Raw genomic sequence first — 27,257 nt, 5'->3', positions numbered from 1 at the left:
ACCGTTGGGAGCTCCCAACGAATCTATTTGGGAGCTCCCAATGGCCTCCCTCTCTCTTGTAAAGTGTATATACAGGGGTGGTGTCCCCCCCCCCATTCTTCAATGCTTTTAGCTGAAGCATATGTTCAATAAAGACATTTTTTATCTTTTGTGTTGCCCTTTGTTGGCTATTGTATTGTCCCATAGTGGACTTGTGCTTGTGCACTTTATATTTGTGATCTTGTAAGCCCTTAGAGGCATTTGTTTAATATTTTCGGAATATTTCATTATAGACGCTACCAGGTGGTAGGCTCAGACCAAGGGCACCTGCATTAACTACTAAGCCTACATTACTTTGTTCAAGGGATTGCCTGTATGATTCTCGGGAGAGAAGAATTCCGGTTACAACACCATTCTCAGGTCCGATCACTTTCAACCAGTATTCTTCAACTCTAGTTACCCATCCTTATCCTATCTAAAACACAAACACATGATTGGCACTTGCAGGAGCCATTTGATTTGCTTTTACTATTTGATAGACATACGGTATGATGTGTAGATGAATATGCAAGGTTGAGGATACTGTGCAATTAAGGTTTAATGCAGGACAGCATCCTTGTTTCAAGTGAAACCAATTTCTTTAAAAATGCATTACCTAACAGTTTCACTTAGACTAATTCATTTGACCTGGTCTTAACTTTTCAAGAGGGGAGGGGAGCTACCAATGGCTCTGCTAGCCCTTTTCAACTCTAAGAAATGAGCGAAGAGGATGTATTGCCACTACAGCATATGCATGAACGCACATAGTGGAGAGAGAGAGGTTCAACCAATTTCGCATCTAAAGTTGAAAACTATTTTTTCACATGCAAATACCGAATAAATGCATCTTGTTCTGAAGAATCATTATGAGAGAAGTAACAACACAAGTACCTTCCGGTTACGCCCATTGGTGTCCCACAGAAGTATGGAACCATCATCACCTGCAGTCACCAAAAGATGCCTGCTAATTCGAGAATAATCGAGCACTCGCAATACCTGTACATAAAGAGGTAACAAGGACTAGCTAACAATTAATCCAAAAAATAAGAACCACATGAAAAACTGCTATGTTCAATTCAAATAATGGTAGAGAATCGCTAGATGCAAAAGTCATTGATAACAAAGCAACCTGTGCATTTGGATCCTTAAGTTCTGTGGTTCGTGCACTAGAAGCAAGATTGTGGAGAATAAGATCCCCTTTTACACTGATGGATGCCAAATGTTCATCCTTGCAAGTGTATGCAACACCTGTTATTGTTGATGTATGGCCCCTCAACCATTTGATGCAACGTTTTCTTTGCAAATCCCATATTCTAACAACTTCACCACTTCCCCCAGTGCAAAGATATCTAGGACTTTTATTGCTAAAGCTTATAGACAAGATTGACTCCTACAAAGCCACACAAACAACATATCAAAATGTCAAAACATGAAACATGCTAATGCATTTAGAATATTGATTAATGCATAACTTTATTCATTCATGCCTTCATGCTACAAAAAAAATTTAATTAAAACACTCAAGTTCAGTCCTCCAAAGAAGCCTGAGGACCTTTGTGAGAGGGCTAAATAATGACCAATGAAGGGGTAAAGATGCAATTTTAAATTTTAAGTAACTACACTTTTGTGCAGATCAAAAATGACGTATACCTATAATGATTGAAGTTCTTTCCTATTGGTTAGACTATATATATATCCATTTATTTGGTTTCATGAATTTTGTCAGTTTCATAGGGATAACTTACTTTGAATCTCAAATAGTGAATATATCACACGGATGTTGACTAGTTAAACAACTTGGACTGTAATGTATCAAATCATATAAAACATCCACACAATTGGACTCACTTTCATTTCCATAATTAAGAGAGAGAGAGAGAGTATAGCTTAGACCTGAGAACAGTTGTTGTAAGCATCGTCTCTTATGAATTTTATTAGTTCCATAGGCATAACCGACAAATTACACAGTTTGAATCTCAAACAGTATCACACAGATATTGACCAGTGAGATTACTTGGGGCAACGGGTTGTAACATATGAAATCATGTAACACAGCCTCACAATTGGACCCAGTTTAATTTTCATATTTAAAAAGTTTTCAGGAACTTCTTTTTTGAGATTATTATGTTGGTTCTTCCCATTGTTTTACATAAACAGAGCCATCTTGGCACTATGTGCTCATGTACCTCTTTTTAAGGACCATATCTAAATAGTTTGAAACTTTCACAATCTCTAGCTGTCGAAAGATAGGTATAACGTTCCAATTAGAGGTATGCTAGGCTTCCTCTTCAATAATTACATTAAATAGAATTTTCAGAATTAAGAGCTAACAAGCTATGTATGAAGGAGTAGTAACCAATGTCCGCACTTGTGGAGGGGTGACAACCAATTTTCCGATAACGGTTGGGTTACATCAAGGATCTGCTTTAAGCCCTTTCCTTTTGCGATAGTGATGGATGAGCTTACGAGATCAATTCAAGAAAATGTACCGTGGTGTATGTTGTTTGCTGATGATATTGTTTTGATTGATGAGTCTAGAGCTGGGGTTAATGCTAAGTTAGAATTATGGAGACAGACATTGGAAGCTAGAGGTTTTAAGTTGAGTAAGAGTAAGACTGAATATATGGAATGTCGGTTTAGTAAGCAACGAAGTAGTGATGGGAGTGTAGTGAAGCTTGGTGAGCAAGATATACCGGTGAATGATTATTTCAAATATTTGGGATCCATCATTCAAAAGTATGGAGAAATTGATGGAGATGTAAATCATAGGATAAAGGTTGGGTGGATGAAATGGAAAAGTGCTACTGGAGTGCTGTGCGATCGTAGAATGCCATTGCGGTTGAAGGGAAAGTTTTATAGGACGACTATTAGACCCGCTTTACTATATGGTACGGAATGTTGGGCTGCCAAGAGACATCATATTCAAAAAATGAGTGTAGCTGAGATGCGGATGCTTAGATGGATGTGTGGAAATACAATAAAAGATAAGATTCGGAACGAAGAGATACGTAAGAAGGTAGGTGTTGCACCCATTGAAAATAAGATGCGAGAGAATCGTTTACGGTGGTTTGGACATATTCGGCGAAGGCCTAATGATGCTCCAGTTAGAAGGTTGGAGAAATGGGAAAATATATTAGTTAAAAGAGGTCGGGGTAGGCCTAGGAAGACTTGGATGGAGATGATAGGAAAGGATATGAATGCTTTGAACCTCACCGAGGACATGGCGTTGGATAGAAATGATTGGAGGAAAAGGATTCATGTGGAAGACCCAAAATGAATTTCTTTTTTGGTTCATATCGCTGACCCCAATTGTTTTGGGATGAAGGCGTAGTTGTTGTTGTTGTTGTAAGAGCTAACAAGCTACCATACATGCCTTACAATGATGCAATATGAGAATTAATGTCTTAATAGTAGTCTAAGAATATGAAGTGTATGCAAACATTGACAAGACACCATGAACAATATAATCCATTCATCTCCAAGATTTTGAAATGCCAGATAAATCACAATATCATGGAAGACAGATCTACTTTTTATTCATAAAGAACATCCACACATGAAAACACATACCAATATATTTATGCGAATGGAAATGAATGCAAAAAATCATGCAAGATATTGCCTTAGAATTTTCAGAACATGTTAATATATAAGAGTGCAAATAATTGATCATTATTTTCTTCTAGCAAAGCACAGAATAGATGTTATCACCCTTATCTAACTTTACATAATTGGTTTTGAATTAATAATCATGAGTCTCTTACATCAATATTATCTCCAACGTCATTGGTAGAAGATGGTATTGTTCCCAAATTTTGTCCGCTCTTCCGCCATAGTGAAATTTTCTTATCATCTCCAGCACTTGCTACAACTAAATCTGCATAAGTTTGAAAAATTAATTGTGCACATGCTTCATTGGTCCAGAATTAAGACAACAAAAGCTAATTACAGCAGCTAAAATCATTAAAGAGTATGCCCACAAAGTGTACTTTCACTGTTGCATGTCTCACGAAGGGAAGGACCAACTTATACAATGCAGTTGTCTAGCAACAAGGCCCAATAAAGCATGCAGCAACGAAATCCTTATACCCAGAAGGCTAGACCAGATAGTACTTTAAGGGAGAAAATACCAGTGAAATTAGGCATTCTTGTGGCAACTTTTTGCAACTTAAGTTACTATAATCTTAGTAGCTAAAATCATGCCTACGCTGGCTAGACTACCTAGGAGCAAGCCTACCGGCTAACGCCTAGGAAGCCGAGGTGCGTAGGAGAGTACCTGAGTAGGGGTACCAAGGTTGGTATTGTTTTTTTATAATGTTTATAATCATGTTTTGGTTGTGTATTTTGAAACATTCAAGGTTTTCAGATTTTTTTCTTATTGTTATGTTTTTTATATTTTTATTTTAAATAATTATATTCTTTTGTGGGCCTTTAGATAATGATTAGGTGTCGCCTAAGGGGGCACACACCTAGGTGCCCCCTAATGTTTTTGACTACTAAGGTAACAATGAGTTACATGCTTACATTTCATTGATAGTCATAATTATATTTATTAATTTTAACAATTTGTTATAATTTTTTATTTTCTTACTTTTTAGTTCTTTTGGTCCCAAATACGCCAATTAGTCCCGCCTAGACCCTGATTAGTCTTTTTAAATGTCTATGGCCTACGCATCAACTAGAGCTTTTGACTACATAGTGTTTGCAAGTCAATAAAATACTGTAATGAAAAGAGGCGGAAGCACCAATAGAGCAAAAGGTCACTCTTTAAGAGTGACTACTAGAGCCAAAAACACAAACACCAAATGTGCACACACACAACTCACAAATATAGAAAATGACTTAAAGTCATAAGTTGGATTTATTGAAGAAAGGGAGAGAAGGGTGTAAAAACTCATACATTCAAGAGGGGAACACCTCCTCTATTTATAGAGGAGGAGAGCACAAGAAGGGACCACAAGGGGGCTCCCTTGTAGTCGTTGGGAGCCCCCAACGGTCAGAAATCTGACCGTTGGGGCCCCAACGACTACAAGAGTGGGGCCCCTTGTGGTTCAAACAAAAAGAAAAAAGAAAAAAAGGGAAAAAGGAAAAAGAAAAAGAAAAAGCAAAAATATAAAAAGTACATTTTGCAGTTTTACAAGAATACCCCTATCAGGTATTTCACTAAAAGGAATATGTATATATATACATATATGTATATATATACTTATATATATATATACGAATGTATATATATAAGTATATGTATATATATATATATATATATTTTAACACGCCCCCTCAAACTTTACGGGGAGAAGACCGAAAGTTTGCTAAGGAGGAACATAAATCGTGGAGTTGGGAGCGCTTTGGTGAAGAAGTCAGCTAGTTGATACTCTGAAGTAACATATGGTAATGAGATAGTTCCTCTGAGATATTCGTCTCGAACATAATGGCAATCCATTTCGATATGCTTTGTCCGCTCATGAAAGGTGTGATTGCTGGAAATGTATATCGCACTTTTGTTATCACAGCAGAGCTTGGTAGGAGTGGAAATGAGGACGCCCATGTCAGCAAGGAGACTTCTGAGCCATACGATTTCCATAGTTGTCATCGCCATAGCCCGATACTCAGCTTCAGTAGATGATAAGGAGACCTTCTGCTGCTTCTTGCATCTCCACGAGATGAGAGATTCACCTAAAAAAATACAAAGACCCGTAATTGAGATACAATCATTGGGATTTCCTCCCCAGTCAGCATCAGTAAAAACAGTCGATTCAAGAGATGAGGAAGAGGATAAGAAGAGTCCCTTGGAGATGGTATTTTTGATATATCGCACAATTCTCATTACAGCCGCCATATGAACCGTGGTAGGTGTGTGCTGGAACTGGCTCGCTGCATGAACCGCATGAGCTATGTCAGGACGGGTGATGGATAGATAGGTGAGGGATCCAATTAATTGACGGTAGGGAGTTGGATCTTCAAGAAAAACACCATCTTCAAGTCTTAGTTTCGCATTGATAACTTCGGGAGTCTCAACTTTCTTTTCATCAGATATTCCTGATTTGGTACAAATTTCAGCAGCTAACTTCATTTGAGATAAGATGTATCCACGTTCGGAATAAGCCACTTCAATTCCTAAAAAATATCGTAAATAACCAAGGTCAGACATATCAAAGGTATCTTTTAGCATAGACTTAACATCATTTACTCCCTTTTTGTCATTCCCAGTGATGATCATATCATCAACATACAGCAGAAGCATGATAATGGAGTCATCTGTCCTTTTAACAAAAAGAGCAGTGTCAGTATAGCAAGAAGAAAAACCTAAATTGATTAATACATTACTAAACTTGTCATACCAAGCTTTAGGAGCTTGCTTAAGTCCATATAAAGCCTTTTTTAATTTCAAAATTTTTCCATTTAAATTCATACCTGGAGGTGGTTCCATATAAACTTCTTCATTTAAATTGTCATTCAAGAAGGCATTTTTAACATCAAGTTGAAAGATAGGCCAATTTTTAACAAAAGTTATAGCAATAAGGGCTCGAACACTAGTCATTCGAGCAACTGGGGCAAAAGTTTCATCATAGTCTACCCCATACTCTTGGGCATATCATTTGGCAACCAACCTAGCCTTATACCTTTCTAATGAACCATCACTCTTAGTTTTTACTTTAACCACCCATCTACATCCAATGGGTTTCTTGCCATTGGAAGGATCAATGATTTTCCAAGTTTGCGCCCTTTTAAGGGCATTAAGTTCAAGTTCCATAGCTTCATTCCAATGAGCATATTGTTTGGCATCATTGTAATGAGATGGTTCGTGAAAAGAGTGAAGAGTAATAAGACATGCTCGATAATTAGGAGAAAAAAAGTCATAAGAAACAAATCTATTTGGTATCTTGGGAATGCGATTTGATCTTCTTTGAGAGGTTTCTTCTATCGAGTCACTTTGAGAAAATCTTTCAAGAGCACACGGAGGATTTCTTTCATTCCTTCTAGAGTAGACTTGTATTTGTCTAGACGCATTTTCTTCTAAGTTTTGATCATTATTTGGATGTTCAACAAGATCTTCATTAAGAGATTCACTAGGATCAACATGATCATCTATGATGTTTTCTTGAGGTAACAAATCAAATAAAAAGGAATAGTCAATATTCTCATTTGGTTGATGCGAAAAACCATTTTCTTCTTCGAGGAATGTGACATCTTTTGAGATATAAAGTTTATTCTTAAGAATGTCAAAACATCAATATCATTTTTTTTCGCCATATCCCAAGAAAATACATTCAATAGCCCTAGGAGAAAGTTTATCATTTTTGCGAGTTAAAACAAAGCATTTACATCCAAAAATTCTTAATCTTTTATAGTCGGGAGACATATTGTAAAGTTTTTCAAATGGAGAAAGATTTTTCAAAGAGGATGAAGGGGTTCTATTGATGAGATATGTTGAGGTTAGAACCGCTTCGGCCCAAAAGGATTTTGGGATATTTTTTTAAATCAATAATGTTCTTGTAGTTTCTATTATGTGCCTATGCTTTCTTTCCGCAAGACCATTTTGTTGCGGAGTGTTGGGACAAGAACGTTGATGACAAATTCCATTTTCTTTTAAGTAATTTTGAAAATCATTAGACATATATTCACCTCCCGAATCGGTCCTAAGAATAGATAGATTTCCCAAAAATTGATTTTTAACCATTGCATGAAATTCTTTAAAGAAGGAGAAGACTTCGGATTTGCGACTTAGGAAGTATATCCATGTAAATCTAGTGAAGTCATCAATAAAAACCACATAATACGAAAAACCTCCTTTAGACAAGATTGGGGAGGGTCCCCACACATCGGAATGAACAAGTTTAAATGGCCGAGTGGTAAAGTAACTCCTTTGAGGAAACGGAATAGCTTTAGATTTCCCAAAAATGCAATCTTTACAAGTCATGTGATTGTCTTTACAAGTATTGTTCAAAAAAGAGAAAAGAGACATTTTTACAAAATTTGGATGACCAAGTCTCTCATGCCAAATTCCAATACTTTTGTCTTTAACAAGATTGCAGGATGACTTAGATGGAAGCGTCAAAAAATCCATAAAATAGATATCACCCCTTCTATGGCCTTGCCCAATCAGCTTCCCTGACTGGAGATCCTGCACGGTGCAATCTTTAGGTGAGAAAGAGACTTGGCATCCATGGTCGGTGATTTGAGAAACGGAAAAGAGATTTAAATTAATTTTTGGGACGACTCTTACTTTAGGAACAAAAAAGTTTTGAGATTTTTTGAAGTCAAGAGTTCCAATACTTTCAATTTTCAATGACGTTCCATCGGCCGTTGAAACATAGGAGGACATGGGTTCGGAAAAAACATTTGAAATAGAGGTTTTATGAGATGTCATATGAAAAGAAGCACCAGAGTCTAGTATCCACATACCTGGAGGTGATCAAGAGTAGGCGATGGCAGCTCCGGATGTTGAAGGAGAAGACTTGAGAAGATGTTGGAGAACTTCGGAGATATGATTAAGAGTTTCTTTGATATCTCCTTCTTTGGTACTTTCTTCCTTCTTTGGAGAACTTTCTCCAACCGCGGCAACCTTTCCTTTAAGCTTTGGACAAACCAGTCTAATATGCCTCGGTTCATTACAATAGTGGCATATAATTCCCTTTCTAGGCCCATTACTATTTTTGTTAAAATGGGGAGGTCTATAAGCTTTAACATTCGATACGGGCCTATTAACGGCCAAAACTTCATCACTCCTAATGCTCAAGCCAAGTCGAGTTTCTTCTTGACATATCTCGGCAAGGGCATCTTCAATAGGTAGGGCTTTGCTTCTATGGAGAAGAGATGCCCTTGTTCGAATTCCGGGCGAAGACCATGAAGGAATTGGAAAAAGTGCCCATTTTCAATTTGTTCCCTTCTTAGTTAAATATCTTGTGGAGCAACCCATTTGGGTTCAAGAAGGGCAAGCTCATCCCAAAGAGGTATTAGAGAGCTAAAATAGTCTCGGACACTCATATCCATTTGTTTGGTGGAACGAATTTTTTCTTGACAAAAAAATTGTCGAGCAAGATCCTTTTGGGTATACATACCCTTAAGGAAAAACCAAGCTTCATTGGCCCTTCTAAATTTGGCAATATTTGCACAATTTTTAAGGTCTACATTGTTCATAAACCATGCCAAAATTTTGGCATGGTTACTTTCCCAATCCGCAATTTTGGATTGATGTTCATTAATGGCTTTGATGCGCTCATCGCCATCTAAAGCCTTTTCAACTTCATGAACAAGAGAGGGTTCGGGAGTAGTTCCCATAACAAAGCCCCAAAGTTTCTTACCTCTTAGATGATTTTCCATAGCGGAGGCCCACATGAGATAGTTGGACCCATTTAGCTTGAAAGAAAACTCCACTTTAGAGTCACGTTCCATCGGCACCAAATATTCTTCCTTTCTTCAAAACTTTGAGAGGCACGCGTTCCAAGATGTCAAAGAAAAAGCTCAATCACCAACCGTGCTTTGATACCATGTAATGAAAAGAGGCGGAAGCACCAATAGAGCAAAAGGTCACTCTTTAAGAGTGACTACTAGAGCCAAAAACACAAACACCAAATGTGCACACACACAACTCACAAATATAGAAAATTACTTAAAGTCATAAGTTGGATTTATTGAAGAAAGGGAGAGAAGGGTGTAAAAACCCATACATTCAAGAGGGGAACACCTCCTCTATTTATAGAGGAGGAGAGCACAAGAAGGGACCACAAGGGGGCTCCCTTGTAGTCGTTGGGAGCCCCCAACGGTCAGAAATCTGACCGTTGGGGCCCCAACGACTACAAGAGTGGGGCCCCTTGTGGTTCAAACAAAAAGCAAAAAAAGAAAAAAGAAAAAAAGGGAAAAAGGAAAAAGAAAAAGAAAAAGCAAAAATATAAAAATTACATTTTGCAGTTTTACAAGAATACCCCTATCGGGTATTTCACTAAAAGGAATATGTATATATATACATATATGTATATATATACTTATATATATACGAATGTATATATATATAAGTATATGTATATATATATATATTTTAACAAATACTTGAGGTATCTGGTGGTTTCTTAAATGAAGGTGGTTGATTAGCCCATTGGCAATTGGTTTAACATTAAAGCATATGTACACAAAAATATACATACTATAAAGAAGATTGGTTTGTTCAGCGATTGGTTTAACATAAAAACATTTATACACATTCTACACATCCATAGATGTGCACGTGAGTGTGTGTGCATGAGAGAGAGAGAGAGAATAACAAAGGTTTGTAACAACAAATAAATATAAAATCTACAAATGTCTGGAAGAATTATCTAGAAAGCCATGAAGATCGAGGGGCATCCACCAAATACATAAATGTGCATAAGATTCCTTTCTCCCCCCAATAAGGGATTTATTTCATAAGAGGACTGATTCCATAATACAGAACCAATTTACAATGTAACAGCACACATCAAACACGTCAGACATCCTAATTAGGGACTGCTCTCCCAACATGCAACTTCAACAGTTGACTTTGCTTAAGATCTTTCATGCACCAAACAACCAGCTAGCAACTAACACTTTATGGGTGCATGTGTTAATTGGTTAACTTGGGCTGGTTATTGAAGGCTAACAGCTTCATGAAAACATAATCACACCAACATAGAAAAGGAATATGAACTATAAGATCAGTACTATGAAATCAACTAGTTCATGTGTTGCATAATTCCATGATCTAGATTTTTGATGGACATGGTTCTATGAACCTGAAGTTGGTTGTGGCCCACGTAAGAGAACATAGAGCAACAGAAAAATGAATTTCAAGGCGTAATCCCTCCTGGTCCCTAGCCCAAAATTTCAACATGAGCTGTGTTGTAGAGGCCTGCCGCATAGTCTTCATATCACTCCTGATCCCTTGTCCAAGATTTCCACATGAACTATGTTCTAGAGGCCCACCTCGTAGTCCTCAGGATCTGATACAGGCATTGCCTGTATCAATGTCTCAATAGGTTAAAGTTACCCTTTATTCAATACCAATAGGTAATATTGCATTAATATTACTAGGCCTTCAAGTCAAGAATGTTCATCTAGGTCTCCCATTCTACCACTTGACACATTCTAAATGCAAATGCTGCATTGAAGCTGGACGTTTGAGCTATTTCTTAATATGAAAGAACAAAGTGTTCCAATTTTGTGCTCAACTTCAATAAAGAGTCTGAGGATTCTCCTATTGCAGTGGTTATCTGGCTACCAACAAATGTCATTTTGACACTCGATCAAATTCAGCACACTATTTTCATAAACTTTCCTCCCACGTAGGACAAGTGACCAAGTTGTTCAATAGTATCGTGTAATGGAAATTGTGCCTCTCAACTGTTGGCTGACCTCCTTTTTCTGGATGATGTACTCACTGCCTTTGTCATAGGAATATTGCATTTCGACTTCCATCCTCTACTCCCCATTTACTGTTGTCAATGGATCTCAATGATGGCATCTTGTGTCCTAAGTCTCTAACCATGCAACATAGCTAAATGCGGATAAAAGTTTATAAGTCTTGTTCATTTTATTCCCTCTAAAGCATCATCTCTCGAGCTACCAATGTTCTGAGTTAATAATGCAGGATAGTTAATTCATGCCAACTATACTGCTCCTTCTTACATCAGTTGGTAACCTTCCATTTCCAGGATGTGCTGAGATAAGTTGATTGAAAATTGGAAAAGTGGCACTACATAAATTATAGAGATTGACAGTTGGTTTCCCTTACAGTGTGAGCCATCACTTGACATTCCGAAAAATAGGAAAATATAAACCAATGTTGTTAGTATCGTTGTGAATCAGCCTGAATTGGCTGATTGTATCATATCTCAGAACATTGATACAACGCTGACCTGAACAGGCTTGTTTTCAAAAAAATCTAAAAATGGTCAAAATAGTTTTTATTATTTTAATACTTTTTTGACGTCTTTTTGTGGTTGAAAGTTGGCCGATTCAGTTCCCTTCAGCCATGAATGGGAATCACCCAACCCCTTGAATCGATCAGAGACTATTCTTACAACATTGATATAAACTCATTCTTTTAGCACCATGAACCTAGGCTACATTGGAGTGACAATCCAATTTGCCCCCTTACCCCGAAAAGAAAAATAAAAACAAAAACAAAAAAGAACAAAAAAACGCAGGTTGATTCCAGAAGCACAGTATCAAATATACACATACAGTCAGCACTATGAAACTCCATTCCAGCAAGCAATTGGGTGCAACCTTCTTTCCTTCCTTCCAACATCAAAAGGAACTTCCATTGTCCATCTCGACAGTCTACCCCAATAATCCGAACGAAAACACCCAAACATCCGTTCACAAAATCTCAATTGACAATCGCACCAATCCAAACAACAAAATTCATTTACAAATTACTAATCTGCACTCGATCATCCACAGTATCATCTTGAATCAAGCATTCGTCAACACCATCATCTCCTCCATTCACTCTCATTTTCTCGTGTTATCAAACTCCAATTGCCAATAAAAAACAACAAAAACGCAAACGACAGCACAACAACAGCAATCCATTCGCAAATAGACTTAAATTTTCACACGCATTGCAATGTCGATGAAACCCTACTCACTTCCGACCAACAAACAATGATCAACATAATTGAACAAAGAAGCCCAAAAAAAAAACAGAGATCGATCAACGATGGCTCAAACAAAACTACGATACCCACAGACACCACTCGATCGTCACGCGTCGCCTTATTATCAGATGCAGAAACCCTAGAATGAGAAATTTAGAGAGGGAGAGAGAGAGAGAGAGTACTGGTATGATTCCATCTGACGGAGTTGACGGAGAAGCCCGCGGAGGGAGAGTACTGAAGAGTGCAGGGGTCCCCCGAGTCGATGGCGGTATCGAAGATCTTCACCGTGTCGCCCGCGGACGCGGCCACTAGGGTTTGTCGTTCCGACATCGCCCCTCCCGCACAGACCTGCAAAATTATACCCTCCTCTTCTCTCCCCCCCGCCCCCCCGCCCTGCCTTTTCAAAACAAAATTCTCTCCTACCTATTGATGTAAAAACTCCCTCAGATTGACTTTATTTACATTTTTAATATCTTTAAGAAGATGGTAAATAGCAGGTAGAATACTAACCTTATTGGAAATTTGCTTAACTGGGCGCATTTTCTTTGGGTCTGGGAAACGAGACGAGCAGCTCGCTGTTCGGCTCAGTTTGGCTCGTAAGAATCTCGCCTCAGCTCGAAAATTGAGCTTGACGAGCCGATCTACCAGTCAGCTCGTTTAGATAAATGAGCCGAGCACGGACATGGCAAGCTCGGCTTGTTTTACATAGTATATACTTTATACCAATGTTGCCAGTATCGGAATCGGACCTGTATCGTTTGGCCAACGATTCAGGTGAATGAGGTCGATACTGATTCTCAAGTGAATCGTTCCGAATCAACCAAAAAATAATTAACATATATTACATGTCGATTGACACATGTTAAAGCCATTCAAATAATATTAAAAATTTATTTTTAAGTTATTTTTATATTTATTAAAAATAGCCAATTCAGATCAGTATCATATTTCTGGCGATAAGATAAGTATCGGCTGATTCAGGCTGATACGCATCCATTCTGACAACACTGCTTTATACTTATATTATATATATAATATACATATTATGTGCATTTTATACATTTATTAAATATATATTATGTGTATTTTATATGTATTATATATATTTTATATATTATCAAGCTTGAAAAATATTTAAAAATATTTTTAAAAAATGAGCCAGCTTATGATCAGCTCATCAAGCTTGGCTCGTAACAAGCTCAGGCTCGGTTAGGCTCGAGGTGAGTTCACAAGCCAAACTCGGCTCGTTTACTCAGGTGTAAACAAACTTTGACCAGGTAGGATGGATCCCATCATCTGTCATATGACGAGATCAGTGCAAACCAGTGTGCTCTTAAGTAGGGGTGTCAACTGGTTGGGTTTCGTTAGGACTCAGGTGTAAACAAACTTTGACCAGATTTTCGGTTATGGTATCATGTTCAGACCTAGGTCTATTCGGGTTTACTATAAGAGAAATCATACCCGAACCCCAGAAGAACTACATGAACCAGACCCCGACCATACCCGATAAAATAATATTTTTTATCGTTTTCATATTGAAAAATTGTGAATCTTAATTTGACCTTTGAGTCCACACCTGAGTCTTAATCGGGTCTTCTTATTTGTCACCACCATACCCGGACCTTATATGGTTTGGTTCGGGTCGGGTCCGGGTAAACCTGATCCGTTGACACCCCCTACTCTTAAGAATGGAAACCATAGGCACAAAAGTTTAAATTGGGAAAACCAGACAGCTTGCAAACCAAATACTTCAATGCACCAAGGTTTAAAAACTGGCTGAGTCAACCCAATGACTTGGTTTAACTTGGTAACTGACTGGGTCAAAGACCCCAAAATGAACAAAACTTTTTAACATGACTGGCTAAGTGAGCCCATGACTCGTGTCATTATATGTTTCAAATAAAAACATACCGTAAACTTTTTAAGCCCTCACGTACTAATTTCTGGCAATTATGTGAGAAACCCAAAGGTAGCTACTTTTTTTTATAATAAAAGGGTAGTTAGTTACCACCGAGGTGGTATCCCATGTGGTAAGTGGGGTCCTGTGCCAAGCTAAAGGCCCAGGTTCGAATCCCTCTGACACATGGGGCTTAAGAGATATCTGGTAGAGGTCTGCAAAAATCGCCTGTAAGAAAAAGGTAGCTAGTTAAATGCAATAATCAAGATGTTGAGATACTTCACTTAAATATATATAAGTTTGGCAACTTTCTGCAATTTAATCGTTTTCAAAGCATTCTGCTTGTGTTTTATGGTCGTCACTCATCTTAGATATAGTTTGTTGAATTGCATTTTATACAGGATTTGTTTTCAATCATTACAAATACAAGGTTCTGATGTACATAATTAGACAAGGGTCGCCTTGGTCTATCACTTTAATGCAAGAGTTTTTAGAAGAGTTTTTTTTTCTGGTAAATATGGGATACTAATGAAGGTAATGAACTAATAGTTAGTAGAAATCACTGTTTTCTTCAAAAAAAACGACACTTTTTTTTAGATCAAATGTTAAGAATGCCATCTACATGGTTTGTTTAGTAGGAAACTTGTTTAGAATCATGTGATTTCGCCAAGTAATTAGGTTTTCAAAGGGTTCAAAAATAACTGGCCCATAATGTGCCAAAATTTAATAACTCAAAAGATCACATTTTTCAATCAAAAAATCACGATCCAGGGCTTGATCATTTGCAAACGACGTTAAACACATATATGTGGTTAGATTGAGTCAATACAACTTGCATCTATGATTTCTAGCTCATTAGTTTCTCACCTTAATTAGTAGCAAATCTTTTTTCATTTTTTTAGCCTACTTTTACATAATTGAAAAATACACCCAATTTTTTTCAAGGCCCAAATAGTGATCTCAGGTTTTAGAGCAAAGACTTGGGAGAAAAGGAATTTCTCTTGGGATGTCAAACTAGTTTGTCGTCCTGCTTCCTGCTTTGGGATGACAAGCCAATTTGTCATCTTACATTGGGGATGGCAAACTAGTATGTCATCCCGCTTTGGGATGGCAAACCAGTATGTCATCCTGCATAGAGGACAACATACATTGTGTTTCTTGACTTGGGATGACATTCACCTTTGTAGTCCCACTTTTGGATGACATTCTACTATGTCGTCCTACCTAATAACCATGAGGATAAGCCTCTGAAAAGGCATATCCCAATCCAATAAGAACTCTCCCCGTGCGTGTTTGTGTAGAACTCCTCAAAGATGAGCCATACCTCCATGGAGATATTGATGCACTACAAGAAACCTGTGGATTAGCGACGACCTAAATCCGTCACTAATCCATCGCTAAACAGTTTAGCGATGGATTAGTGTCAGATTAGAGACGGATAGCTTCCATCATGAATTTTTTGACGCTAAGTAGCGACAAAACTTATATGTCGCTAATTTGCGATGGATTAGCGACAAAAATGATCTGTCGCGAGTCAGCCACTATTTTAAATTAGCGATGGATAATATCCGTCACTAATCTGTCGCTAAATAAAAAAAAATAATAAAAATTTTGCTCCCTGTCGGGCGGTATTCCGACAGCAATAGGCCGAACTTGGACTGATTTGTCGATGGCGGCGGAGCAGGAAGACGACCCACCACCGGATCCCAGCAAGTCGTACTCCCTCGGCCCCAAGATCTTCGATTGGGTCTCGCAGAGGTCGGAATGGACCGATCTCGTTGTTGACGGCCATGACTTGAACAAAAACTTGACAGACTCGGTACAGGTTAATATCGACCTGACTCAGTCTAGGTTGCATTCAGACTGAGTGGTATAATAGACTCGATTTGGTTCATATCCTGGGTTGAGTTGGTCCCTATCAATTTTCTTTTTTTTTTAATAACGGGTCGAGTCCTTCTCTCTTTCCCACACAGTGCCATCGGCAACTGTGGTTGCCGACGGCAGAGGCAAAGGGATGCGACTCCCTTTGCTTCCCTTGCAAGGGGCGATAGGGGCACGAACGACCCCTCTTGTCCCCCGCCCCTTTTTATTTTGTACTGAGCCGACAACCCTCATGGTTGTCGGTTTTGATTTCCAGACACCAGCAACCTACTGGTTGTTGGCGGTTTGGTCTAGGTGGATATAGAAACAACTATTGTCTCCTGTCATCGCCTTCCCCCTTTTCTTTGATTTTCTAAGCCGACAACCCTTGTGGTTGCCAGTTTTGGGGTTTATATATATATCGCCATCGGCAAAGGGTGTTGGTGGCTTAGATAGGATCACCCTCTGCCTTCGTCTCTTTTCAGCAGGAGCAAGCCACCAACAACTGTGAGGTGAAGACATAGGGGACGATCCCATTTGCGCCTCCTCATTGAGAGTGGCAGGGACAGGGGTGACTCCCTGTCCTTGCCCCTCTCTTGTCCTTGATGATGCCCCACCATCATCGCTGGCAACCACGGTGGTTGCTGTTTTTTTTTTTCTTTTTAGAGGAAAGGAAATAACTTACCTTCTGGTGGCAGTGACGCCATCCTCAACGCCCTTTTTTTCTTCTCCTCTTCGCCCTCTTTCTTTCTCTCAATCCCTCTCTCTCTTTCTCAATGAAAATGAGACTGAGAGAGAGTGAGGGCCCATGGCTTTTATAAGCCATGAGTGAGGGGCGTTACCCCTCTCCTATAACCTCTCCTCTTTAAGAGGAGTTCTCCCCTCTCTCCCCACTACCCATACGTGGGAAAGAGGGGGTTGCCCTCTTTACTTGGAGGAGGCAATGGCCCCTTCATCTCCTCCATTACCTATTTAATGGGAGGGAGAGGGGTCTTTTCCCTCCATTTTCGTAATCGAACCAAGAGGGTTTAATCCCACATGGTAGGTGTTACAATTCTACTTCCTTTAAAAGAAGATTTCTCATGAATCTTACCTGAAAATAAATGAGAAAATTGTGCATGAATGTTTGTTTTACACTCCCACATAACTTCATTATTGTTGTGATGCTTTCATCTTACCAGGACCATTAGAATAACCTTTTTTCTTAATTTATGATCATTGAACTCTAAAATCTTGATTAGTTCTTTACTAGTATTTAAATCTTCTTGAATAACCAATATTGATTCGACCATATTCAATATCTGCAAAGGATATGATACATATTTTCTTAACATGGATACATGAAACACATTGTGCATCCTAGACAATGATAAGGGTAATGCAAATTGATAGGCTATAGAACCTATCTTTTTCAAAATTTCAAAGGGTCCAATATATTTTGGACTTACTTTTTCTTTCTTTTCAAACCTCATTACCCCTTTAAAAGGTAATATCTTCTAGAAAATGTGGTCACCTTGCTTGAACTCCAACTCGCATCTCCTCTTATCTGCATAACTTTTTTTACGACTCTGAGTTGTTCAGAGTTTTTCACGAATGAATTTGATTTGTTCTTCTATTTGTCGAACCACTTATGACCCTAATATCTTCCTCTCACCTACCTGGTCCCAACATAGAGGCATTCTACAATGTTTTCCATATAAAGTTTCGTAGGAAGCCATACTAATGCTTGCCTTAAAATTGTTGTTACATGCGAATTCTTTTAATGGCAGATCCTTGTGCTAAGAGTCATGATACTCTAATGCATAAGCTCTCAACACATCTTCCAGCGTTTGGATAGTCCTTTTCGACTGTCCATTTGTCAAAGTATGAAAATGTGCCCTCATTTTTAACTGTGTCCCCATTGCTTCTTGAAGGTAAGTTTTGAATCTCTGTAAAAAATAACAGAGTCTGGCACTCCGTGCATTTTTACTATCTCTCTAATAAATAAATGTGTTAACTATTAAAATGAACATATTGTCTTGCATGCGAAAAAATGTGCAGACTTCATCAACCTATTGATGATCACTCAGATCACATTCAATTCATCCTTAGTCTTAGGAAAGTCTGTGACAAAATCCATTGTAATGTTCGTCCACTTCCATGCAGGGATGGGTAGTGGTTGTAAGAGTTCACCCGGTCTCTGATATTCAATCTTCACTTGCTGACATACAAGGCATCTGATGACAAACTCAACAACATCCTTCTTTATTTTATTGCACTAAAAGTTATCCTTCAAATCCCTATATATCTTTGTATTGTCAGGGTTAATGAAGTACGTTGAATGATGAGCCTCGTTTAAAAGTTGTTTCTTAAGTTCCTCGCCCTTATTTATACACACTCGGTCTCAGAATATCAAAATCCCTTAGTTGTCTACCTTTAAATCTGAAACTTCACTATTAGATATTGCTAATTTAATTCCTTCTAATTCTTGATCTAAGGGTTGTCTCTTATTGATCTTGTCCCAAATTACAGACTTTAAGGTCGTCTGCACAAACATTAACTGACCTGGTAGACGTTGCACTTCTGCTTTTTATTGCATAATATTGACAAGCAGGTGTGATATGGATAGTCTTGTCTCCACTTCTACTTTCCAACTAGGTGCATTAAACACCATATTAGCTTTTCTCGGATGATACTTTAACTCAAAATCATAATCCTTGAGTAGCTCAAGCTATCATCTTTGCCTCATATTCAATTCATTCTGGGAGAACAAATAGTTCAAACTCTAGTGGTCAATATAGACCTCAAATTGTTCTCTATATAAGTAGTGTCACCAAATTTGAGTGCAAACACTATCGCCACCAACTTAAGGTCATGAGTTGGGTAATTTATCTTGTGCACCTTTGAGATGCATATGCGATAACCCTATCATGTTGCATCGGGACACACTCAATCCTTTATGCGATGCATCACCATAAACAATAAAACCAACAGTGCCAGAAAGGTAGAACTAACACTGATGCAGTGGTTAATCGCCTTTTTATTTCTTGAAAACCATGTTCACACTTCTCGTTTCACTCAAACTTCACATTCTTCTTTGTAAGTTTGGTTATTTGGGTTCCCTATATTGAAAATTTCTCAATAAAATGCTTGTAATATCCAGATAAACCCAAGAAACTCTGAATTTCAGTGGCATTCTTGGGTCTAGACCAGTTGGTCACCGGTTTAATTTTTGTTGGGTCCATCATCACACCCTATTTACTGATGATATGTCCAAAAAATGATACTTGATCTAGCCAGAATGCACATTTAGAGAACTTAGCGTATAACTTATGTTCTCTAAGTGTCTACAAAACTATTCTCAAGGGTTCTGTATGTTGTTCTTTATTGGCTGAATAGATGGGATTATCATCCATGAGCACCACCACAAACTTGTTTAAAAATGGTTTGAACACTCGATTCATTAAGTCCATGAATACAGTTGGGGCATTCATCAGACCGAAGGGCATGACCAGAAATTCATAATGCTCATCTCTCGAGCAAAAAGTTGTCTTGGCCACATCCTCCTCTTGAATTTTAAATGATGTTACCCGGAGCGTAGATCCATTTTAGAAAGGCATGATGACCCTTGAAGTTGATCAAATAACTCGTTTGTCCTTTGCAGTGGGTACTTGTTCTTTGTTGTCACTGTATTTAATTTTCTATAAGTGATGTACATTCATAGTGACCCACCCTTCTTTTTCATAAACAAAATCATTTCACCCCAATGTGACACCAATACTCAAATAAATCCAACATCTAACAACTCTTGTAATTGATCATTGAGTTCTTTACGTTCTGCAGGTCCCATCCTATAAGGTGCAGTAGAGATAGGTGTCGTGCCAGAAACTAAGTTGATCTGGAACTCGACTTTCCTATTTTGTGAAGTCCTGGTAGTTCTTAAGGGAAAACATCCATAAATTCTCGTACAATATCAACCTCTGCGATCATAAGGTTATCGCTAACTTCTGTGTTCATATAATCATAAAACCCAAGGCAACCCTTTTGTAGGTAATAGTTGGCCTGAAGACCCTAAAAGATGAATATTGGGGCTTCATGGTGTTGAAAGTTGAATTTTTTTCTCTGGCAGTTGATAGTCGCATGATGGTTAGACAAACAATCCATTCCTAAGATAACGTCAATTTCCTTAAATTCCAATATCCAGAGGTCTACTGGCAATAGGCGTTCCTTATTTTTCACAATGGATTCTTTGGTAACCTTATCCACATAAACGGGTTTATCCACTAGTGTTTCTACTTGATAATTTATGTCTAGAGGTGTAAGTGAAACAGGTAATAGTGCAACAAAAGTAAAGGTAACAAAGCTATGTGTTGCTCTTGAGTCGAAAAGAACATAAGCACAAACACCAGAGACAAGAAGTGTACCTTCCACAGACTAGCCAGAGCTTCCTTCAAAGTTGTATCATAAACTCGGTCTGAAGCAACTAGTTTGTCTTTGGGTCTTGCTCTATTTCCTTGCACTGGTTGGGGCCACTTTCTGGCGACGTGTCTTGTTTGTTCATAATTATAGCACCTTATATTTTTCTCATCACAACGCCCTTCATGCTTGAGGTCACAAGTTCTACAATTTCCATTGTTCTTAGAAGGTGGCCCTTGGTGCTGAGGCATCTTTGCTTTCCCATGTTGCTTTTTGTTGCTTCCCCCACAGTTTTCTTCTTCTGCCTTCGAAAATCTGTTGTTGTTTTTTCTCTTCTTGAAGAAACCTGGGGATGACGAACTAGACTATCTCTATTGTACTTACTTTGGTTTTTCCGCTATCTTTGACTTTGATGTCCGGGCATCCCAAAACTCATAACGAGATGCAATTTCCATTAGTCTGGCAAACTTTTGAATTTGCAGTGGTTCCACCATCCTCAAAATCTTCGGCTTTAGTCAACACTCATAAAGTTTGCATTTTTGCCTCTCTCGAGAGACTAAAGCATTCACAAATCTGGATAATGAAATAAACTTGGCGGTGTAGGTCGCTACACTCATGCTCCCTTGCTTCAATTTTCCTCTTCTTCTTTTTCTATTCTTTCGACCCTAGGGAAAAACTATTTATAGAACCTATTCCTAAAAGTGATCCAGGAAACAAATTCTCCATTACCCAGGACATCTTTGATGCATCACCACCAGTACTTTTCATCTCCTACTAGGTTAGATGTTGTAACCTAAACCTTTTGGTGTTCTAGGTATTGTATAACATCTAGTGCCTTTTCTGCTTGCATCATCCATTTTTCTGTTGTCTCTCCCACAAGAGTTTCAACCCAAGAACTACTTCTAAATACAACTTTGTTTTGGCCCTGTTATAGTGAATTTTGTAATAATTCATACAAATCTCTTTCTGTAGTATAACTGGGAGGCACACTACTCTCCATAGTAGCATAGTCTTGTCTATGTGAAACTGATGATGCTCCTCCACCTTCTGCTCCCACATTATGAGGAGGTCGACTCCTTTATGCTTGAGAAGATACGAGGACATTGGGGCTTGTAGTACCCCTTATTGCAGAACCCTCATTTGCATGCTTTGCTTGTGAATGTGAGGCTCGACTCCTGCTTGCTTAGGAGCGCATAGATTGGTAGGATGTTCCTTGGCAAGTTCTTATACTGTAATTAAGAGTAAGGTAAACTACTAAATGAATACACATATGTATCTTAAGCATTGAATGTAATATGCAAGTAGACACTTCCATTATACACATAAACTGTATTTTATTAAGCGACATTTTTATAAAGTTATCGAGTATTTTCATGAGTTCTTGTATAATAAAACCCGTGAATCCCTAACGACAACTAGGACACCACAGACCTTTATTATACGACTTATACAACAAAACCCTACTTTATAAATATCATAAAACCTACTAAGGGGTACTTGGGGTGTGTGTGGGTTCTTCCTCATCCTCAGAGTCTAAAGAAACTCTTACTGGTGATAGTGTTGTTGTGTTGCGGAAGGCACAAAGATATAAGTGTTTGTTCATGTGCTCTCTACCTCTCTTATGTAGAGGCATGCCCCGAAGAGACTGTATCGGTTCTCTTGCTTGCTCTTCTTCTAGGACTGCAATGCTCCTGTCTTGTTGCATTACTGTCTGCCTAGCTTCCTCGTGACATGATGTTGTTTGCAGCTCCTTACTCCTCCTGCTGCTACAGGTAGGGACAATGGTACTTGGTCCTACCTCGAAATCGCCATAGTGGTGTTTACTATAACCCGCACCGCATGTTGTTGCACCCCTGCATCCACGGTTTCTCATTAGTCTCATTCTAACATGACTATAAGAAGAACATCCCTGTGATGTTGGTGTTTCCCCAACTGGTGGTTAAGGTGGTGCTACAACATCAGCTTCATACCCTCGACACTCAAAACCCCTGTAGTTGATTATCACAACGGCTGGTGCCTGAGAAGGAGTGAGAGGTACCAAGTTCTTAATCGCCCTAGACACATTCATCAGGGTTGTCACGAAAAATGATAGAACGACAACTATCTAATCCGTGTGAATGATCTTCAGATGCTCCTGTCTTTCTGCATCTCTACCATTCCTACGATCGTTCTCATTGTTGTTGTTAGCATCCGTACCTGCTAACATGAATCAGTTAATAAGTTTAAAATCTAACTAACTATATAGACTTCCCTACGACTCAATGCTACTGATTTAAACTTGGATCATACAAATTAACTTTCTTATAAGACCATGTAATCTTGATAATCCTCAATTCATAGCCTTTTTTTTAAACCTAGTTTTGTTACCAACTGTAATGACCCAAACCGGGGCCTCTCGAGCTCAGGTTCATGGATTAGTTCCCAAAGAAAATTTATCAAAATAACCTAAAAATATTATGGTAATTTTTTCATAATAATAATAAGGTCCATATATCCATCAATAGTAATGATGACCATTCCAACTGAAAGTATTCAATTTACATAATCTGAATAAAAGAAATGCAAAGATGAAATGAAATACTCTAAGTACTTTGTTGCCAGATAATAGATGAGTCTGAGTCCAAGGTCAAGTCCTTCGGTCAGCAGTAGTTCATGAACCTATAGTTGTAATCAAGCAAGGATGAGTCTACAACTCATTAAGTTCACATTTACAAATAAGTGACGACCATTACAACCGTAGTGAGTTCTAATCTCTGAATCTTAATTTAGTCTATTAACTAAGTACACATGTTATTTAAGAATTTTATCCCTCTTTACTATTTATTTATCTTCATTTTTAAAGTAGACATTTATATTCTACTTTAATCGATTATTTCAAATATAGCTTCCTTAAGCATAACAACTCATGTAGACAATTCAGAGTCTACGGTGTTGGTCAGACATATGAACTACTCACAATAATATAGTCAAAACAAGCCCAGACTATAGACTCACAATCATTGTAGCTTACTCGCCGGTTGCAATCCAGGAGCCTCAAAATGCTCATCGGTAGTTAGCCGAAGAGCCCGAAAGGCTATACCTGCCCCCAATGTGTCCAATGAGCTTTACCTGCCCCCAAGGTTTTTGTAAAGATATACCTGCTTCAAAGGTTTGTGGTTCATGCTACATCATGTATGTGTTTAATGGACAATGTTTTCAACCTATAAGGGTTACCTAAGAATTCTTGAGCCAATCCTGATGTATGAACAAGGTACACATACCCAAAATAATGTCCTAGACCATGTCTCTCCTAATAAAGTTTCTTATCATACTTCATATTGTTATCCTATGTGCATCATTCTTTCAGCTTTTATTTCTTGTCGTTAGTGCATTATATAATAACTAATGTATGTTCACTAACTACTCTTAACATGTAATCACAGACACGTGTCATATTTCTAAGGATAACGACCCACCACAGAGTTCGCTCATCACGTCATGACACTTACAATGTCTTTCCCAAGGCATAAACGTGACATTCTCATGACAAATCATATCCTGAAAACTCTACTATCATTTCTTAAACCCAAACATCTACATTTAACAACATTTTACATGCATCAATGTCTGAATTATCTCCACACAAGATAATATATTCATAAACTAAATTATGTCATAAGTCACAAAGCATGTAATATGTGTCAACATTTTTAAGCATCATTTTGAACATCAAAATTATAGATTCCTAAGCATGCTACTCAGTTGTTCTACTCAAAACATGATAACACCAACATACTTATAACACATGAAATCACACTGCAAGATGCCTAAATTAACCAACATGTATTTTATTTAACTAAGAAAGAATTAGCAAATATTTAATTATAGAAAAAGCTTAAATTCTAATTCTAAGAACTAACCATAGTTTTCTCGCAAATTCTGATATGAAATAAACAAAAATCTTGTATCATCATTTAGAGTCTCGTCGTATAAAAAATATAAAAATACCCTTAGACATTCATGCCAAACTCCGACTCTATTTGATCAGAGTTTGTCATCATGTCCCTTGCTATGGATCCTACTAAAAAAGAAAAATCCAAGGATTCAAAAATCATTTGAATCCAATATCGAGGTAAAAAGTTATGTGTAATCTACTAATCAAGCATAATAAGGGCAAAATAATCTTTTTACTTTTTGACCATCCATGGACTCATGGAACTGTATCCCAGACTCATTATGGGTTGAGTCAAATCTTGCTTGTACACCACATCTAGTTCATACTCATTCTTGTCCAGGTTCAATTGGATATTTTGATTGAGTTTTAGATCCGGATCCAATCTTATTCTGATGTGGATCTTTTAATTTTTCAAACAGATCTAACTGGATCCTATATCCGATATGAGTGATCTAAACCTTGTTCATACTAAGCTTGGTATAAATATGGTGTTGATGATGAAAAGAGCTTGATTTTGAACTGAACCCAACTGGATCCAATTGCTTTGGATCTATCAAATATAGACATGATCCGTCTGAGTTTGGATCCAATTTAGATCCAAACTCTGATCTAACTCGTATTGAAAAACTGAGACATTCACAGTCTCATGTTTTACCCTGTTCAATATATATATATATTTATTTATTTTAGTTGTTAAAAAAAAAGCTTTATCGACTCGATCTAGACTGAGTCAGTATGTCAATAGCACACCCAACTTGGTCTGGATCGAGACGGTCTATCAAAAGCAGACCCGACTCAGTTTAGACCAAGTCGGTCTGCGCAAAAGCAAACCCAACTCGGTTTGGAGTATATCAAAACCAAGTAGGTCTGGAACACACATTTTGTTTCTACCCGACTTGGTTTGGATCACATCCAAACCGAGTTGGCTGGATGACTCGCTTTGACTCGGTCTGGGTTAATAGCGACCTGACTCGGCCTTGGTTGCACCTTAACCAAGTTGTCCAATTGACTTGGTCCGATTCGTATCCCAAACCAAGTCGGTCCCTATCATTTTTCTATTTTTGTTTAACAGAGGGTCGAGTCCCTCTCTCTTTCCCACTCAGTGCCATCGGCCACTATGGTTGCCGATGACAGGGGCAAAGGGGGGTGACTCCCTCTACTTCCTTGGAAAGGAGTGGTAGAGAGAGGGTTTGTATTGAGTATGTGACCCGACCCTAACCCAAATTTTTGGTACGGGCATGAAAAGTGCCAACTAGAATAATATTTTGGTGGACCAAAACCCGACCAATATGCGGCCCCAAGTTTTTTTTTGGGTTTGGGTTATGATTTTTGCCAGGTACCTGAGCATGACCCCAAGTTTCAATAGTTTGTGAAATTTTATACGGGACCCGGGCCTAACCTGAGTTCCGATTAAGACCCACAAATTTTAAATGTAAAAAAGATAAAAATTATTATTTTACCCGATATGACCTGGGTATGATTTCTCTTATGGTGGGTCTGATTAGACCTGAGTCCAGACCCGATACCATTCCCAAAAATTGGGGTCTGGTTGGGTTCTACCTGGGTCCGAACCAAATCCGACCCGTTGATACCCCTAATTATCTGTATCCCAAAATAGCATGTCGGCCTCCCGTCTTGGTGGGTCCAGAGAAAGCAAAAGTGGATGTCCTTCTATGAGTCCCACACCTAACTAGTGACAAAAGTTAAAAACCGTAAACTATGGGCGGCCAAAAACTCGCGAGAAATTGATTTTTTTTTAAATCTCACTATTTTTGGCAAAATCTCAGCAATAACAAATAAATAAAAAATACAAAAATATTTTTTATAAAAATATTTAAAAATTAAAAACTACACGGTTTTGTCACGATAACTAGCTGATAAAAACACAAATATTGAAACTTGCTAGAAATTGAAAATATCGCAAGAAATTACTGTTTTTAACTTTCAAATAATTCCTCGCGATATTTTCACAAGATTTGTCACTATAGCATGCACGGCGATAATTTCAAGTAATTCCTCGCGAAATTGAAAACAGCAGGTCGGTTGGTGTGGCTTGAGTTGCTGAGGGATCGGTTGACCCTTGGCCGCCGTCACCCCAAATAGTGGGATATTATTTTGTTCTTGGTCCCCACCTGTGTCACATGGAGACGGGAGGAGGACACGTCATTTTAGTGGAAATTTCAATTGACAATGTTGCATAACAGGACACGACACCAGATCCAAATTGAAAGTATCCCTGTGAAAATGGGCCCCACAAACGCCTGACAGTGGCCAAAACCATCAATGTCAAAGTTTGAACGGCCCTCAGCAAAGCAGTAGTCAGCAAATAGGAAAGCAGTCCAAGCAGGACTCGTCTCAACATTTTAGTGGTACATTTTTTCATAGGAAATTTGATTCTTCATCTGAAGACTTCTAAAAAGCATGAAAATTATGGATGAGAAAATTTTACCACCATTTCTCCATCTCTTTGGCCTAAGAAGGCTTTTATTTTCCACATTTTGTACAGAATTTTCTTGTGCTTTAAAATGAAACA

At 38.2% G+C, this 27,257-nt stretch overlaps 1 protein-coding gene across 1 annotated transcript; it reads right to left on the bottom strand.

Moving 5' to 3' along the window:
- Positions 1 to 882: 882 nt before the first annotated feature.
- LOC149821402 (protein NEDD1-like) lies at positions 883 to 13,017 on the bottom strand. The gene is made up of 4 exons (XM_089981947.1): positions 12,821 to 13,017; positions 3,783 to 3,895; positions 1,148 to 1,408; positions 883 to 1,014 (listed from the first exon to the last, which is right to left on the bottom strand). Exons 1-4 carry the CDS (start codon positions 12,966 to 12,968, stop codon positions 883 to 885), a joined length of 654 nt encoding a protein of 217 aa, XP_089838073.1. The 5' UTR covers positions 12,969 to 13,017.
- Between the last annotated feature and the right edge of the window lie 14,240 nt (positions 13,018 to 27,257).

The sequence above is a fragment of the Nuphar pumila genome, chromosome 12 (assembly GCF_984573655.1).
Source record: "Nuphar pumila chromosome 12, dmNupPumi1.hap1.1, whole genome shotgun sequence".
Taxonomy (NCBI): domain Eukaryota; kingdom Viridiplantae; phylum Streptophyta; class Magnoliopsida; order Nymphaeales; family Nymphaeaceae; genus Nuphar; species Nuphar pumila.
The sequence above is the reverse complement of the archived record's forward strand: the minus strand, read 5'-3'. Positions and strand labels throughout refer to the sequence as shown.

What these genes read in the sequence shown, in the direction of transcription:
- LOC149821402 (XM_089981947.1), bottom strand. Translation starts at nt 12,968, where the DNA reads ATGTCGGAACGACAAACCCTAGTGGCCGCGTCCGCGGGCGACACGGTG. An exon ending in CGTCAGATGGAATCATACCA is followed by an intron (nt 3,896 to 12,820) that starts GTACTCTCTCTC and finishes AAACTTATGCAG; the next exon opens with ATTTAGTTGTAGCAAGTGCT. An exon ending in TTAAGGATCCAAATGCACAG is followed by an intron (nt 1,015 to 1,147) that starts GTTGCTTTGTTA and finishes CTTTATGTACAG; the next exon opens with GTATTGCGAGTGCTCGATTA.